At 48.0% G+C, this 17823-nt stretch overlaps 1 protein-coding gene and 1 long non-coding RNA gene across 10 annotated transcripts in view; one reads left to right on the forward strand and one right to left on the reverse strand.

Annotated features, from left to right (window-relative positions):
* Positions 1–1111, forward strand: part of LOC108963410 (uncharacterized) — a 17061-nt gene extending 15950 nt beyond the window's left edge. The window contains exon 5 of the long non-coding RNA XR_007777933.1: positions 878–1111. This is a non-coding gene — a long non-coding RNA (uncharacterized LOC108963410). The remainder of the gene's footprint in view (positions 1–877) is intronic.
* The window catches only part of P4HA1 (prolyl 4-hydroxylase subunit alpha 1), a 27019-nt gene extending 9257 nt beyond the window's left edge, over positions 1–17762 (reverse strand). For 2 of the 9 annotated variants that reach the window (XM_030240886.2, XM_030240878.2), the window contains exons 1-9: positions 17635–17762; positions 11925–12041; positions 11014–11110; positions 9117–9268; positions 8287–8424; positions 6357–6596; positions 5373–5563; positions 4174–4350; positions 6–76 (exon numbers count right to left, since the gene is read on the reverse strand). In XM_030240886.2, coding sequence (XP_030096746.2) covers positions 6–76; positions 4174–4350; positions 5373–5563; positions 6357–6596; positions 8287–8424; positions 9117–9268; positions 11014–11110; positions 11925–12012 — 1154 coding nt within the window. In that variant the 5' untranslated portion in view covers positions 12013–12041; positions 17635–17762. Of the gene's footprint in view, positions 1–5; positions 77–1117; positions 1189–4173; positions 4351–5372; positions 5564–6356; positions 6597–8286; positions 8425–9116; positions 9269–11013; positions 11111–11924; positions 12042–13417; positions 13534–17271; positions 17294–17634 lie in introns of those variants that run through there. The other 7 variants (XM_050976498.1, XM_050976495.1, XM_050976497.1 and 4 more) reach the window with 7 other exon arrangements.
* Between the last annotated feature and the right edge of the window lie 61 nt (positions 17763–17823).

The raw sequence follows: 17823 nt of genomic DNA on the forward strand, positions 1-17823 counted from the left end.
CTTACCTCTTAGAGACTCTGTAATGTGCTGTGGTCAGTTTCCCAGTCTCAGGGTCATGAACAGTAGCACGGCTCAGCTACAAAAAGAGAAAGGACAAGGCTTACCCACCTTGCAGGCTGCTTTTGGCCAAGCCCCAGGTGTTTGAAAGGTTCCGGTTGGTCCGGATGCGATGCTCGCATATTAGCAATGGTTGGAAGGGCAACACAAGCTGCAGCTGCCATGTCCAAATCACAACAAATTGGTTGGAATAATTTGGTTAGATTGTCCTTTCACTTTTTTCCTCCCTTTATTATTTTTCCTCCTTTTTTTTTTTTCTGGTTTCAAATCAAGACTTTCTACAAGTAATTTATGATGCTGAGTTTCCCAGGCAATTCCTCCTCACCCAGAAGCTTTAACTCCTCCCAGAATTTTGGCTCAGTGCTGATGGCCTGTGCAGCCATAATCTTTAATTACCATGGCTAAAACCAAGGGAGGGCAAGCAGGGGCAGGTGGTTTCTTTCAGATCCAGCCAATTTTGGAAAGCAATGGCTAAATTCAGCTCTTGTAGTACTTAATGGACAAGCTAAAAAGAACCAGGAGCCCGGTGGAAGCGAGCCTGTGTTCTGCCAGGTTTGTGTCAGGCAGGAGGTAAAGGAGCTCAGCTGGGAGTGTGGGATTATCCTGGACAAGGAGATGTGTGTCTGTGTGCCCAGCAAGGACCTGAAGCATTTCTTACACCCTATTCAGGCATTTTGAGATCCACTTCATTTCCCAAAGAAAGGGAGGACAATTCTTGGTTGTGAGAAGGAGCAAGGGGAAAGGAACGTATAGATTAAAAACAAAACCCAGATTTTACTGAAGGTTTTGTGGCATCTTGTATTTTTCACGCTGACTGCAGAGACTCGCTTGAAAAAACAGACTCGAGAAGGCGACCAAAAGGGAAAGAACAAATCAAAACACGCCCCCAGAACTTCCAGCTGAAGGAAAAGACTGAGAAACTCAGCAGCACCAGCCTGTTACAGATCTGCAGGAATCACAAGGTGGACTGCAAGCTGTCTCTTCAGCCCACTGGTTTCCTGAGAATGAGCAGGACGTAGACACTGATGGCAGGCCCAAGCCTGGGGCAGAGCTCTCTTACCTTTTGCTAATTCTGTAATGTGCCGTCTCCAAGGCTCCCGTTATGGGGTTTGAAATGGTGGCTCGCCTCAGCTGTGAAGCGAACCATCAGAAGTTGCATTACAAGCACAATCTGCAGCCCAGCACTCCGACCATCCAGAAGCCTGGCCAGGGGACACTGCCACCACCCTGGCACCTCTGCCCCTGCCCTGCTGCCACCCAGGCTGCAGGGCCACGGGGAACCAGGGCAGGCTTCAGCTTGACCAAAAGAAAGGTTTCTTGGTTGGGTTTTTTAAGTTTTTCCACAAGTCCTGTTTCCATGGTTGTCTGAATAAAGCAAACTACAGCAGCTTGGATTTCTTCTGTAGTGAAATGCTCTGGGAGCAGCACAGTGATGTGGCATGGGGACACGTGGTGCTTTGTTACACTGTCCTGCCCCTGCACAGGTAAATTCCCAGCAGCACCATAAGCCAAAGGTGAATAAACCATTCCTTTTCAATCCTTCCTGTACCAAAAGCAGCACTGAGCTCCCACAAACTTCTGCTTCACCCATGGTCACATTTACACAAAGTGGGAACTCCTGGCTCAAGGCTTTCTTTTCCCTCTGCTGTGCTCCATTTACTTCATGCCTTCCCATCTGTGTTAATATTCCAACTCAGAACCTCACATGTGCCCTTTAGCTTGGTTCATGTGCTACCAGCACTCTCCATCACTCATAATTGGAAAGGCTGGGATGCAGAGCCCAAATTTTGCAAAAGGCACAATGTCATGCCAATTCCCAAACAATCAGAAGCATTTCTCCACTGTTATAATAAAATAAACAAGCCAAGGCCTCTCCATACCTTCAAGAAAGGATACTGGGAGCTCCCAGTATGCTGCCTCTCCTCTCCTCCCATGCAGACACATGAAAAAACAAGGCACAAACTACAATTCCAGTGAGACTCCAGAGCTGAATAATGAGGCTTCATCCTGCCAGCACAGCAGAAGGCTGGGCACAGATCAGGCAGCACTCTCCTCCCAGAGGATGGCAGCAGCCCGAGCAGCAGGAAGGAGGAGATGACCTTTAGATCTCCAAGAACAAAATCCTTTTGCTGCTGAGCAGTGCAAGGCCTCAGCCACAGGGAATATGGGAACAGTAAGTGCATGCAGATGCTCCTGCCATAAAGGTCTGCAAGTCTTGGCCATGAGCTGAGTGTTTGACAGGAGAGCAGTGACCTCAGCAAGCTCAGAGCTTACAGTCACACATTTACAGTTTTCTACTCTGTAAAGTAGTGGTCTGGTCACATTCCACAGGTGTGGAACGCATCACTCTGGAGCAAAGGAGCTCCAACACCTCCAGACCAGCAATGGGGGCTCTGATTTTCAGCCCTGCAGCAAAGCTGCCTGCCAGGGCAGCAGGAGGAGATGCCTCACAGGTCCGTGGAGGAAAAAGCTTGCACTTCCTGCTTACAGTTAGAACATTACCTCAGAGACCTCAGCACAGAATCACTGAGGTTGGAGAAGACCTCCAAGATAAATAACTCCAGCCTCTGATCCACGCCCACCTTGCCACATCCCACTATTCCTTGGGTACCTCCAGGGATGGTAACCCTGCCACCTCCCTGGACAGCTCCTACCAAGGCCTGACAAACTCTTCAGCAAAGAAATTCTTCCCAATGTCCAACAGCTCAGCCTTCATGGAGCTTTAAGATCCCCTTCAGGCTGCCTGGTAGGCCAAGGACAGCCTCACTGCCCATGTACAACCACAGCTCTTGGCCAAGCCAACAGCTTCTCCTGCACTGAATGCTCTTATTCCCCTGGTCTCATGCTGGACAAAAAGCCATTTAGGCCAAAAGCAAAGGAAAAAAGCAGGAAAAATACATTTCTATGAGTTTAGGTCTTATTTTAGAATTGATGGAAATATAAATTAATTAAAACTAACTTCAGAGTACATTTGTAGATGCAGAATTGCACCAACTGGATACAGAAGGCAACTCCATCAGTTTGCTGTTTGCCTTGGACCCTCCTGTTCTCTCAGAGAGTGGAGCTGCTCTGGATTATTCCTCACTGAGAAACAACCACCTTTGCATACAGTATCTCAGACAGGGCTGATGAGCCACCATCATCAATAAGAAGCCAAAACCCACCAACTATTTCCTGACCTCTTAAAGCTCTTTCATCTGCAGGCAGCTTCCAAGCCTGGAGACAGTGATGGCTCAGGTTTGAACTTTTATATTTTTCTGATTCTGTGCTGCTTTAGTGTGTAGTTCTGGGCTTCACATTAGGGAATGGTGACCTCTCTGCACAGAGCAGGGAGACAAAACAATTCCTGCTCTAGCTGGGGACCAAGGACAAATGATCCAAATCTCAGCCCCAAGAGCACAAACCCCGTGGGCTGGAGAGAGAAAAACAAGCAGGATGGGACTGAATGGGCTAAAGCTGGAATTGGACAATTAACTCCAATATGCAAATGGAGCAGAACTGATAAAAGTGTGAGACCTTGTGACCAGTCATCCATTTTGGGACCATTTTGGTTCACCTTGGGTGCAGCCCTGGCTGGGCTCTTGTGGTGGATCTATTGAAGAGATCCTTTTAATGAATCCCCACTTTATTCTTTAACTCCATCTAGCCTCTGTTCTAGGCCAGCCTTCACAAGGCATCAACAGCAGCCAGTCTCATCCCAAAATGGAGAATATAACCTTTCTTGTCTATACAATAAGGTGGCGTTCCAGGACCAGAGGAATGGCTGCCTTTCCCTTCCAGACTTAAAAGGAAACAAAAGCAGAAAACCAAACACTAGTCAGGAATACTCCAGTCCACCCTCATTGCTTTAAGTTTGTTCCCTGCTGGAGAACATTCTCCTCCTCATCCAAACCAGCTGAAATGGTGTCTGCTGGAAGAGCCTGACAATCCTGCACTGCTGGGACCTGGCTCCAGTCATCACAGAGAATTCCCAGCCTCCTTCAAGAGCTGCAAGGCGAGGCAAGCAAGGTGAGAGCTCACTGCACACCCCCCTGCCCTCCAGAGCAGCCAGCCACTCACACTCACACCCACACCAGGAATTCCAGGTTCCAGAGGCAGGGAAGGGGGAGCATTTACCCTGGGCTTGGCCAGCTCCTTCACGGTCTCGATCTCCTCGTCGGAGATGATGTCCAGGAAGCGAACGATGCGGGGCTTGTCCCACTCGTCCTCCTGCTTGACAGGGCCCAGGATGTACCTGGGGTTCCTGTTCCCGTCGTAGTAGCGGCAGAAGAGCCTCTTCTGTCTGCGGGGAGTCTGCAGGGAGGCACAGCAAGGGCCACTCAGACAACTGGGGTCATCACATTTCTCTTCATAGAGAAAAGCAAGGCACAATTCTTCCCAAGGATTTCTGAGATTCACATTCTCTGATCCTCAGGGAAAGGGAGAACACAATTCCTATCACTTGCTGTGCCAAAGGAGAATGCAATGTGGAGACTGTTTATCCAAAGTGATGGTGTTTTGTTTCCTTGGCCTATCAGGGCCAAGAGAATGTGTGAGAGTCTGTGTGTGTGTGAACAGTCACGGGATTCAGTGCAGTGTGAGCAGGGTGAGTGCCTGGCAGATTCAGTTTAGATGAAATGTACACAGTATAGTATAATACAGTAATTCATTTGCCTTCTGAGATCAGTGGAGTCAGATGCATCATTCTCTCCCCTTTGTTGGAGTTGCCTTTGATTTACAATAGACTGCCACAGAACATTGGTATCTCCAAGGGCAGAACATATCCTGGACACACAAACAATTCACTCTCCCCACCCCCTTGTGTGACAGGTTAAAGAGATTATTTCAGTTTGAGAGGTCAGTGCTGTCTGCACTTTAATGTTGCTGTGCAATACTTCAGCAAGCATTATTTACACAACCCTACTAAGATAATTTCATCATTAAATAAACCACCCCAGCTGATCCAACTTCTCTGTCCATCTAGAATGAAAATATTCATTAAAGCCTCACAGAGGGCTGGTGCTGTGCTAGAGAACTGATTGCAAACTACTCCAACCTCCCTATTTAATTCTGTCTGTAACTCTGGACTTCCAGCATCCTTATTCAATTAATTACACAGATGGAGCACATCCAAGACAGCCAGCAGTGCCTGGGGCAGCGTTACTTTCTGTCTACTGGACAGGCCAAAGGGGGCAGAAATCCAACACGTGATCCTCAGCTCTGCACACTCATCCAGCTGCTCTAACAGCTTCCTTGCTTGCACACCACACACATTTTTCTGACATTCCTGACATGGTTTGGTTTCAAACATTTGAGAACAGTCTACTCCACTTTACCATTTTGAGCCCCTCCCCACGGCACAGCATTTCGTACTTCCTTCTCTCAGGCAGGTAATCCTTTTTCTTAACCTCAGTTTCCTTCTCCTGCTGCTCTTCTGAATCTGTGCTGGACTTGTTGGCTTCCTTTTCTTTAGCCATGATGTACTCAAAGTATTTCATGTTCCCATTTGCTCTTTGATGTTCAGGATCTATGGGCAGAGAATCAGACAGGGATCACTGGCAGGGTTCCAGCCCCTGAGGAATCATCCAGAAGTGGTTATTCACAGAAAGCAAAAGGAAACAGATGCACACCACTGCTTCTCCAACCCTCACTGCACATGGGGTCCCAGCACTGAGGAAAAGGGTTTGGCCACTCCAGCCCATCTCACTTCAGAGGGAATGAGACAGGGAGAGAGCTGGCACAGCATGACTGGCTGGAAACTGAAACTACCCTGGTGGGATTTAAAATTTCTGGTGACAAAGCTCTTTAACTTACAGAATTAGCTTCAGTTCTTTAATAAGTGGCTCTTGCTATGTTAGGGTTAGTTCTGAGCTTCCCAGAGCATCCATTACACAGTCAGACAGTGAAGTATTCACAGGAGAATAAATGCTTTCATTTTTCATGGAACAGACTCTTATCTCACTGTCCTGTATTCTGTATTTCTTGTTTTTACAAGTGTTTCATCTTCAGCATGCTGAATTTGTATTTAAACCATCTGCAGAGATCTCAGTATCACCAATTCAGTTTCAGTTTCATGAATTTTGGTTTTGCCTCTACCTAAGGGGAAGCAATCTCAACCCAGGAAAGCAAAAGGTAGGGAGAGAAGCAGATTTCAGACAGGTAGAAGAGACAGAAGCCATGAAAACCCTTCAGTACAAAGGAGCAAATCCCCATCTAAAATGCAAAACCACACTTTACAGATGCATATAGGAGTCAGATCCCAGGCAAGGCTGCAGTGCCCAGGGCAAACCCAGGCAGAGCTGTGTCCCTGTGCCCCTCACCCAGCTCCAGGAGGCGCCTGGTGAGTGCCATGGCCTTGCCCAGGTCCCCCTGCTGGTACACAGCATAGCTCAGGTAGTCCAGGATGTAGACTTTGTCTGCAGAGGACACTTCTCCCTCATCCAGCTGCTTCAGGGCTTGCTCCATCCACAGCTCTGTGTGGTAGTAGTCAGCCTCTGTGTAGGCAATCTTGCCCAGCTCAAAGCAATCTTCAGCTGTCAGGAAGGATTTGTGCTTCACACCTGGGTGTTTAGAGCAAAACAAAGAGTTTACACAGGGTTCCAGACCTGTGCTCTGAGAAACACTGGAGTTATTTCTCATTCCTCACAGCAGGGTTTTATTTCTGTTCTCCCAGAGCTCCCTTCTGCAGTAGCTGTTTGTTGGAAGTCTCTAAAGTCTGTAAATCCTTGGCACACAAGCACTCAGATGCAGCTTTCCACTGCCAGAATACCAGGGGACAGCTAAATGTCTCTACTACTAGTGAAAAATCAAATTAAGCAAACCTTCCTTCCTTCAAAACCCAACCACTTCCAGCAAGAGCAAAAATAAGCCAAATTTGAAGTTTCAGAACTCTGTTCTCAAGGGCATCACATTATCACTTTCAAAATGTTACTGAACCACAACTTGTTAGAGACAGCTTGGTGGGGGAGGAGAAGGAAAACATCAGGGAGTAAATTCCCAGCTGCTTGGGATTTTTTTCAAGTCAGTCATTTTTAGAAACATTTTAAGTGACCTCTGAAAGATTAAAGCACTAGTAGGCAAATTACAGATTCCTATTTTTGCTTCTGGAAATACAGGCCCTATGAAAAACCAAATTTAATCTTGTAAAAGGGAAACAGGACCTGCCAGTGTTTTATTACAGCTAGAATTACATCCCTGATTACATCTTAACCCTTTCTAACAGCAGCTCTGCAGTGCTCAAAGGGGGCAGCTGTTCTGCTGTCCATTCCTGTGATGGGCAGCAACTGCAGCTTCCTGAGCCTGAACCTGCAAACCCTCCAAGGACACAATAATTTGGCAGTAGCTGAGATTCTGGACCAAAAGAAATTCCCTAGGAATGAAGAAAAGGAGCACAAACAAGTGACCACATGGGAAGTTCCTCTCTAGAGTCCAAGCTATTCTTTTTTATCCTCCAGAATTTCCAGGTTCTGCCAGTACACTTCATTGCACAGTCTGGACAGCTCATTGCTTCAAAAGCAGCAAAACTTCCCCCTGTATTTCTGTGCTGTTTGAAGAAACCAGCAACGAGCTGCTCACTGCATTAGGAGGAAGCTGTAGGTCCTTGAGCAGCTCTTGAACCAAACCCAAAAGCAAGGTTAGACATCAGAGAACATAAAGCCAATTACTCTTAATTTTATTAGGCATCTGACCACCATGAGCACTTGCAAAAACAAAATGACTTGTACAGAGCTGATTTTTTGCCAGCTGGCACAGGGCTGTTTTTCAACAGAGGAAAACAAGGAAGACTCAGCAGAGAAAGTTTTCTGACAAAAAAAGAGAAATTGTGTCTTGTCCTGCACAGAGATCAGCTCAGGCAATGCCCCACAGGCTCAGGTCTGTGCATGCAGCATCTTTTGCTCCTCAGTTTACACAATCCCTGAAGTCTGAGCTCAAAGGAACTTGTTAAAATGCACGATGTTGTACAATAAAACCAGGCATCTGCCAGTGCAACACAAGGGAAAAACCCCACCCAGGTTAGATTTTATTGCTATTGATTTTTAGTAGAAACTACTAACACTAGATTATCTTACCATAACTAGAAGAAAGATGCAGATTTCAACCAAAAAACCACTTTTTAAATTAATTTTAGCCAGCTCAACCCCCTTCCTAATGCTCCCTTCAGGCTGAGCAGTTAAACAACATGGAACAGAGCAAACAATTTGCAATCAGGACATTTAGGAAATGCAAATAACAGCCATGAGTGGCTCTCACCTGGCAGGTTCCCCCTGGAGAGGGTGTCTGTGTCCAGGTTGTAGGTGTCCTGCAGCCTCAGGAGGGCCTTGGCTGCCCCAGTCTGATCCTCATCATTTGGGAAGAACTGCCTCTGGATTGTCATGTTGGAGATAAAGCCTGGGAAAGGCAGGGAAACACTGCTCACCTCTGTCCTGAGAACTGGGTGAGCTCCCTGCCCCAGGGAAAGGCAAAATCCACCTTCACACAAGCCTGACCTGAACTCACAGCACAGGCTACACAGTTTGCTTTTGGTTTGGGATTTTTTTAAAAAGAAAGCAAAGGAAAAATCAAAAATAAACACTATTTTTTTTTTACCCCACTCATTCAGAAGGGCTGAAGACACACTGGTGCAGATTTCTGGCTGGCAGGTGCAGAGCCTTTTGTGCCATATTCAGCCCCTCTCACAGCAGCAGGGAGGCTGAGTGTGCTGAATCCTTATCAGAGACTCAGCCTTTTCTTTTTGAAAGCTCTGCTTCCTTATAATTCCTAACTGCAAACCTCCATCTGCTATTAATTAGCTGTTGAGACAGTCTCACAGGTCCTTTCTAACCACCCTGGCTTCCTTTTGCTAAGTGTCTTTCACAGTCAACTATTTCATGTCCTGCTCCTTGCTAAAGAGCTTCCACTCTTGCTGAAGAAAAGAGACAGCAATTAAGTGTTTACTACACTAATTCAGATCAGTTCCACAAATGCTCAGTCTCAAAAGCAGATTTGCAAATCTAATCCAAGCCCTGGCATGTGAAAGGCAACAGGCAAGCACCTGCAGTGAGGCTGGGATGCTGGATTTTGCTGCAGGCACACACACTCACCATCTGACATGTCCTTGAGCACCAGGCTCTCCAGCTCACCCCACTCTGTGTTGAGCCTTTTCATCAACTTGAATGCATTCACAGGATGGCCCAAAAACCCCTCTGGGTCTTTTGTGGCAGTAGCTGTCAGCTGATCCAGCTTCTCTGCCCATCTAGAATGAAAATATTCATTAAAGTCTCACAGAGGTCTGGTGCTGTGCTAGAGAACTGATTGCAAACTACTCAAATGCCTTCATAATAAAAAAGCCAACCAAAATTGCAAGCTTTTGCATTATCTATATTTAGAGCTCTTCTAAAAGGAACAAGGGCAACTTCCTTTTCCTTTCTTAAATCTTCTTCCTCAGCTGCAGCCCAAGTGTTGTGCTGCTCTTGCAGCCCTTGTTGGAACCCCTTCCTACAAGCCCCAAAAGCACAGTGCCAGCACTTCCATTATGAGCTGCCATGCAGGACTAACCAAAAACAAAGCTTTACCCACATTTTCAACCTTTCAATTCCCCCTAAGGCTTACAGAAAGGCAGTTCAATGCTTGGCTCAAATTAATTTAGGTTTAGACACACACCTGTGACACCCCCCTTTGCCCTTCACCACAAAGCTCCTTTCCATGCTGAAAGCTTGGATGAAGCAACATCAGAGGTTCTCACACCCCAAATGAGGAGCCCAGACCCAGTTTCTGGTGCTGCAGCTCCAGCTCAAACTTCTCTAAGTACCACAAATCATTCACAACCCCAAGGTGCCCCAAAACAAGCACAGCTTTCAGAAAAATGAAAACAGAAACAAAGCAGCTGTACACCATGAAGAGGTGCAGCAACACCCTGCAATCAGGGTGAATGGATGTTGAGGAGCCCCACCTCACAGAGAATCCCAAACTCCAGCAAGAAAGCAAACCCAGAATCTGCAGCCTGGAGGGAGCTGTGCCCATCAGCTGGAGCTCCTCTTGTTCCAGGATCTGGTTTGCCTGGATGGAAGCTGCAGGCTGGACCTGGGCAGGGAGGGGCTCACAGCTGTCAGAGGTGCCTCTGGCTGCATCTCCCCACACTGGCCCTGACTGTTCTCCTGCACTCTGACAGCCTCTGGGGGTTTTCCAGCAGCCACACCAGTGAGGGGCTCCCTCCAAACCTGAGGAGCTGCTGGGGACCAGCTCCAGCTCAGAGCAAGACTGAAGGAACCAACTTCCCCCCGTGCCTTCACATGGCTCAGGGTCAAACCCTCCCTGCATTTCCCACTGCAGCAGCAGCTCCCAGGATCCTCCAGGTGCCAACAAGCAATGCTGGCATTTTTTCCCAGGTTCTTCAAAAGCTCTGTGTCAGTTATTTAAACTATCCTGACCTCCCAGGGAGCACCTCTGATAAATGAAAACAGAGCTGCAACACTTCTGCAATAAGCTGTGCTTACACCCTCTGGGATGCCCAACAGGCAGGTTCCCTTGTTAATTTGTAGCTGTAAAGAATCTACTGGTAACATTCCAATGCTGGCAGCATTTCCAAGCCCCAAAGTGACAAAGAAGGATCTTTCTTCCTGGATGGTGGAACACCACAAAGTAACACACAAAGGCCAAGATAAAAACCACTCCTCCATCTAGAACTGTTTCAACACCCTCAAGACAGATTTATGCATATTTCGGAAAGCATCCTGTTCAGTGATAAAAGAGGTTTATTTCTAGCTGTGATAAAATCTGACACATTGGGCTCTGCTCCTCACACGGTCAGGGCTCTTCTTATTTATGCACCAAGCAGTGCTGAAAGGGAACAACTGACAACAAACACCCAGCAAAACCTGCTACTTAAAGCTTTGCCCCAGAGGAAAAATTCCACAAATTTAATCAGCCTTAAGGAAGCACTTTTTGCATAAGGTTGGACTCAAATGATTGACCATTAGCATTGTGACACCAGCTGCTTACTTTTTGATCTGCTCCAGCTTGCTTTCCTCTGCCTTAATGTAATCTTTGAGTGACACAACCAGATCTTTTTCTGTATTAATTAAGTCTGTCATATGACCTAGAAAAAAAATTAGTTTGGTGAGTCAAGGAGAAACACAAACCCCTGAGAATTAAAGGCATTTTCTTCTTTTCTACTTCCCCAAAAGTCCTTCTGCATTTGCTTAAACAGCCCTGAAGGAATATCTAAGGCCTTTTTTTTTTTTTTTTGAAGGAGAAAATCTCCTGCTGGACCAAGCTTGTTGCCATGGAAATTAATGTAATACTGCATATTTATTATTAGAACTAATTTAGGATTCATTTGGAAAAGGAAATAGTTTGCCACAGAGTAATCTTTCATCCAAGCATACATAATGTAGAGCAAATAAAGAGAAAGCTACAGGCATACACAAAGCCTTTGTGTTTGATACACACCACTAATCCAGGGCTTTCTTTTTAAGATTATATCTATGACTTCAAGAGTCCCTGGCATTAATTAATAATTGCTTCACCTCCTACAAGCAGGCAGCTGAGGTGGTTCAGCACAAAGGGGTGCAGTGCTCCCCAGAACCCAAGGGTGAATCCAGACATGCTGCACCATGATGTGCCCTTGGCAGCTCACCACCTCCTTCCACACGTGTGCAGCACCAACATTCTGCTTCAATTCCAATACCCTCAGGAATAAACAGTGACTACAAAGCCTAGCCTGCCTCATTAGAGCACCCTGGACTGACTTAAAGCTAATTTCTCCCCAAAGAAAAGGCAGTAACTGGTAAGAACTGGGAAATGGGTTCAGTTCTGTACCAATTGGGGCCTTGGATGATTAACACATCCTTGCAGAATGAGCTGTGAGGGCTCTCAAGAAACTCTTTTGGCTACACCAAAGCAGTTCTCACCAATGGAAGTGAAGAAGTCCGTGTGGGCACAAGAGAAAGGCAGCAGAAATCCCAGGGCTAGGGCACACCAAACCTTCTTGAATGCCATTGCTCAACAGCTCTCACCTCACCACACACCTGTGAGAGAAAGAGAAAACAGGTGAAAAATCCCTGCTCACCAGAGAGTGGAATGCACCTTCAGAAGGGGCAGCAGAACCCTGACAGCCTGCACAGCTCCCACAGACTGAGTCTCCTGCTGACTCTTATACCTGAGAAAAAAGAATAGCTCAGGGCCAAGGTGTTCACCAGCACTCTTCTTTTTGGCATCTAAGACATGCTGCAGGTAGAGCTGCTTTGCAAAAAGCACTGAAAGAAACCATCCAACACTGAAAAAAGCCCACAACACCAATTTAAAATAGTCATTATCAAGTTCATCCACTCAGTGGGGAAAAAAAGTTTCCTTTTTTTCAGTCAGAAAGATGCCAGTGGAGCAGGTCTGAATGAAAACCCCACATGAGCAGTCCAGAGGAGGAGTTCTGTGCATGCTCCTGCTGCCTCCTGCAGCCAAGCCCCACACCTGACAAAAAAGGCAGCTCTGTCTGTCCCTGGATCCTGGCTGAGCACTCACAGGCAGTGCTTTCTGCAGGGCCAGCTGCCAAGCTCAAGCCTTTCAGGATCCTGATCCCTTCAGCAGCCCAGCATTGCCTGGCTCCTACATACTTTCAGGGTAATTATGCTGTCGTGGAATTCACAAGGTTTGCTCTTTTCCTCCCAAACAAAAGCTTAAACTTTCACATATTGTAGCTGGTCAGGAAAAAATGAACTCCAGTGCATGGAGTAACAAATTGATTTTACAGCTCTTCCAACAGCACAACTCATGAAGAAAAAAAAAAAACAAAGAAAAAAAGCAACAAGCTGAGCTACAGTTTGGCCTATTTAGGGAAGAAAGTAGCATAACCTTAATCAAGCAAACAACATAGACCCAGGTGTGGTATTCGCATAAAAAATGTGCAAACATAACCAAGGAGGGTCAAAAGTTACACCCAAACAAAAGCCAGCACAGGTTGTGGTATCAACAGGAACCACAGGAACATATCCCTGACTCTGGAGTGCAGGATCTCTCTCACACTGCACCTGAGGGCAGGAGGCAGCTCCCTCCTCTGCTCCCACCTCCAGCACTGCAGAGGGGAGGCACTGTGGGGTCTGGATTTCCTCTGGGGCCTGCCTGCCTGGGGGACAGGACCAGCACAGCTCCAGTGGCACCAAGAGCAACAGCAGGAAATGCACATGAGCCCAGAAAAGCAGCACAGCCTCCAGCTCTTGTAAACCACCCAAAATCTGCCTGACCACAGCTGAAGAGTTGATGCATTCTGGCACATTACAACTCCCCTTCTGCCTGTGAAAGTGAGAATTTGGACAGAGAAGCCTCCTGGAGTGCCTCTTTCCCCCTCACCACAGCAGCCTTCCTCACCTCTTCCTCCCCACAGGCAGCCAGCAGGCTGTTTCACACATACCTAACCAAAACCCACTGATGTCCACCTCCATTCTTACTGAGAACAGCACTCGGCTTTCTGCAGGGTGAAACAGGAGCTAAGTGCCTCCTGCTCATTCAGCACTCCAGCCAACACATCTGTGAATCGGTGACAAAGCACAAACAGCTTTACTACATCGTAAATATTTGCCAATTTTATCAGCACTGGGAATGCACTGAGCTATTTGTTTACTGCACTCAGTGAAAGACAAGAGAAGCTTCAGAAAGTTTCCTTTCTTGCTATTAATCAAGATGAAACTTTTTAAAACCACAAAGAATAACCAATAAAGAGAATCAACAAAGTGCTGAAGGAAACAATGTTTCCTCTCCACCTACTGCTCTTAGTGACTATTCCATCTTGGTTTTCCTCTCCTCCAGCTGCCTTTGCAGCCTGCTGCAGCACCAGGCTTCTGCAGACACTGGCACAACCCTTATTCCCACCTCCTTATCTCCACAGGCACACAGCAGGAGTGACTGGCAACAGCCACAAAATGCAACGAGGGCAATTCCAAGGAGGTACAAACACAAGGTTTCTCACACTTAGGCACTACAAGAGGCTGCCCAGAGGAATTGGATCTCTCGTTCTTGGAAGAATTTCAGAAGGAGCAGAGCCTTCCAACCACTGTAGCAAGACCAGCCACAGGTTCCCAAATCAAAGAAAACACAGCTCAGTTCGTATAGACACTGGAAGTCTCCCAGACTCACAGCCTGCCAAGTAAGTAGGCTTTAATTTCTTCCCATTGGTGACATGAAGTAAAACAAGATGAAAATCCTCTCTCCATTACTCCTGTCAGTCTCACCCTCCTCCTCAGCCATGTCCCACAAAAATGGCAAGTGAGCATCCCGGGGAGGAGGGGATCTCTGCCCACGCAGGGAAGTGGGAGTGCAGCTGACAGCTCCAACACAGGAGCTCCCTGCCTCCCCTGGGAACGAGCACTGACTGAGCTCTGAAACAGCAAAACACCAGCAGGGGAAGGGGGGAACAGCAAAGAGCACACAAACACTTGGAGAGAAGGGAAACGAAGCAGCAAGCAGAGCAATGGCACTGCCAAGAGCAGCACATTCTCTGAGCACTCAACAAATTTCAACACCAGCATTTCAACTGATGTAACTTAGAGGGGTTTTTTTGGGGACTTCCCAAAGTCCAGCTCTGCTTTCCGAGTAGAAAGATGCAAGCAGGCAAGCAAAGACAGCTGCAGAGTGACACAGCCTCATCACAGTCAGGTGCCACTGCTCAGGGACCAAAGGCTGAAGATGCTCATTAGCCAAGTCTCCTCACTGCCAGCTCCAAGCTCCCAGGTGCTCACCAGGACTGAGAAGACAGGATAAAAAATGGAAACTGAGGGGCTACCTCAACGTGGAATGGCTCTAACTCAGTCCCAAACCAGCTTCTTTGTTTAGGTAAGAAGGAACTGGCCTGCTCAAGATGAAGTTCACTGCAGGGCCAGGAGACAAAATTCTACCACCAAGATTCTCAACTTTTGATTAAGATGGGGCCATTCTCACAATCCCTACTGGACCCCACTGTATGTAAAGATAATAATAAACCCCCCTGAGCAGTTAAGCTGAGCTTAGGGGACATAGAAAAGATGAAGAGCTGCTCACTGCCCTAAACCTCTCCTGTCTCAAGGACAACCCAAGTTACAGCCTTATGACACAATGTGACCAAAAATACTACTGAAAAGGAAAGAACTTTCCCAAAATAAGTCCTAAGAACATTCAGCTACCATCATTGCTTAAAGGTCTCACAGGACAGAAGCACCAGAATCCAGTTCCCAAGTCCTCTAGCATGTTCAAAGGCTTTTTTAAAATTAAGTCCCAAGCAGTGAGAGAAGAAAGATTTTCTACAATTGCTGCTACCAAAAGAACAGGGTGCACTTCAGGCATCTTTTAATGACAAAGTTAGACTATTTCATACATATATATGAAGAACATAACATAGTAAGAGATGAGAATCAATTTCAAAGTCAAGAAGGGTGATCTACCTATCATTTACTCCCAAGCTGAAGACAACATTGATGGCTGAATAGAGAGCAGCTGCGTTTGTACAGAGATTTTAAACACAGGGAACTGAAGTGAGTTTTGCTTTGGTTTCCTCCAGGCTAAGATGGAAGGACACAGCCCTCAGGGCCCTCCTGTTTGAACTTCCCAGGCCAAGACAAGGAACACAGGGGATGGAATAGAGCAATTATTTCATTAGGCACACCAGGCAGGAGGCTGTCCTTCTGCTCAAGGATTAGCTGAGCAAATACAGAGATATCCAGGAACGTTTTCAGATATTAAAGTGATGGAGGGGGCTGGGGGTGCTCAGCCTGGAGAAAAGGAGACTCAGGGGTGACCTTATCACTCTCCCCCTGAAAGGTGGCTGTGCTCAGGTGGGGTTGGGCTCTTTCTCCAGGCAGCACTGACAGAACCAGAGGACACAGCCTCAAGCTGCACCAAGGGAATTATAGGCTGGAAATCAGGAAAGAATTTTTTACAAAAAGGGTGATAAAGTTCTGGAATGTTCTGCCCAGGGAGGTGGTGGAGTCACCATCCCTGGATGTGTTTAAAAACAGACTGGATGTGGCACTGGGTGCCAGGGTTTAGTTGAGGTGTTGGGGCTGGTTTGGACTCAGTGATCTTGGAGGTCTCTTACAACCTGGTCATTCTAGGAATTCTAAAGAAAGCAGGACAATGTCAATGATCACTTGGGTTCTTCCACAGAGTATATTCTTTTAAAGAAAAAAAAAATTCCTTATCTGTATCAACCTCAGCATGAAGGCATGGCTTTCCTGCTATGAACCTCTGCTTATCCTCCCCCCTTCCAAAGTGTAACTCACCACCTGTCATTTCAGTTTGCCAAACTGCACCGGGCACTTCGCAATCTATGCAAGCCCCCAAAATCACAGCTTTAAGGACTAGATTTTAAAGCCATTCATTATGGAACAGCAATTAAATCTGCACAGGTCAGAGAGCTGGCTCGGGGAGGAAAACAAAGAGAAAGTTAATCAGTACTGGCTGTGTCAGCGCATACTTGAGAAGCAGCGCAGGGTGCTCCGGGTCAAATCAGTTTGGTCCAAGGCATTAAAATGAATCCAGGAAAGGTCCGAGGTGCAGGGCAGTGGGACAGGGAACATCCCTGTCCCCAAAGGCCAGCCTCTGCTTCCCAGACAAGCCGGGAACTCATTACCTCTACACTCTCCGCCCCTGGCAGAGCACCGTCTGCAGCCCGAGCCAACAGCCCCCGGCGCTGTGGGGAGCTGCACTGATTCACTCGTGGTAACCAAGTAAATAAATGCCTTTCATTCACTAAAACCTCGAGCGCTGAACCTTAACTTGGGAGTAGATAAACACTTCAGCACTCTGCATTCGCCTCTTTCTGAAGCCAGCAGAAAAAAGAGAAGTGAAACTGAACGCCGGGCAATCCTGAAGGATATTCCCTATAAGAGCAGCCAGCTTTTCAGGCAAACTGGAAGATTTAGTCTAAGAACATGTGACATTTTTATTATGTTATTTTTATAAATTTTATTCTACTATTTATTATATTTTTATTGTATTCTTCAGCATGCTGAAGGCTCCAGAGTTTCTCCTGCCTGTCAGGCTGGATCCTACCAAAACGGAACCGTATCGCTTACTACAAAGGCAGATGCAAAATTCCACGTAGAGCAGCTGGCTGAGCCCAACCCAAAGCAGCGGCGAGGGAAACCAAGGCAAGCCGCGTTCCCCAGGGCGCAATCCCCGCACACAGCTCACGCCGAGTAACTTTCCATCCCTCCCAGCACCGAGCCATGCGCTCGCAGCTCCCGCGGCCAAGGCGCTCCAGCTGCGGGGCCACCGAGCAGGGCGGGAGCCCACCTGCGGCACCGGAGGGCAGCGGACCAGACCCGGCCGAGGGGACAACTCCCAGCTCCTAGAGGAGGAGGAAGAGGAGGAGAGGGAGGCGGCGGCTGTGTTTAGTCTGCCAGCCGCGGGGAAGCCGGCGCGCCGGCGCCCTCCCGCCCCCCTCCGGAGGCTGCCGGCTCCCGTTACGTAAGGACCGGCAGCGCCGGGACACCGGCCCCTGCCCGCGGGGAAGGCGGGGGGCGGCGGAGCGCTGCCACGTATCGCCCCCACCCACCACCGCCCGCGCCGCAGCCGCCCAGCCCCGCGGCGTCCTTCTCCCAGACCCACCCACCCGGGCACCCTCACGGCCGGCGGGACGGAGCGGCCGGGCCTCACCTGAGCACGGGGGGCGGCTGGGCGGGGGCGGCACGGAGCTCCGCGCTCGGCCCGGGGGCTTCACCAACTGAAAGCACCCGGCCCCACCACGCCTCTTATAGCCGGGCCCGGCCACGCCCCCTCAGGCCACGCCCCCCAGCGGCGCAGCCCGCGAGCTACGTGAGCCTGGTCACAGCGGCGGGCGCTGCA

Source organism: Serinus canaria, chromosome 6 (assembly GCF_022539315.1).
Source record: "Serinus canaria isolate serCan28SL12 chromosome 6, serCan2020, whole genome shotgun sequence".
NCBI classification, from domain to species: Eukaryota; Metazoa; Chordata; class Aves; order Passeriformes; family Fringillidae; genus Serinus; species Serinus canaria.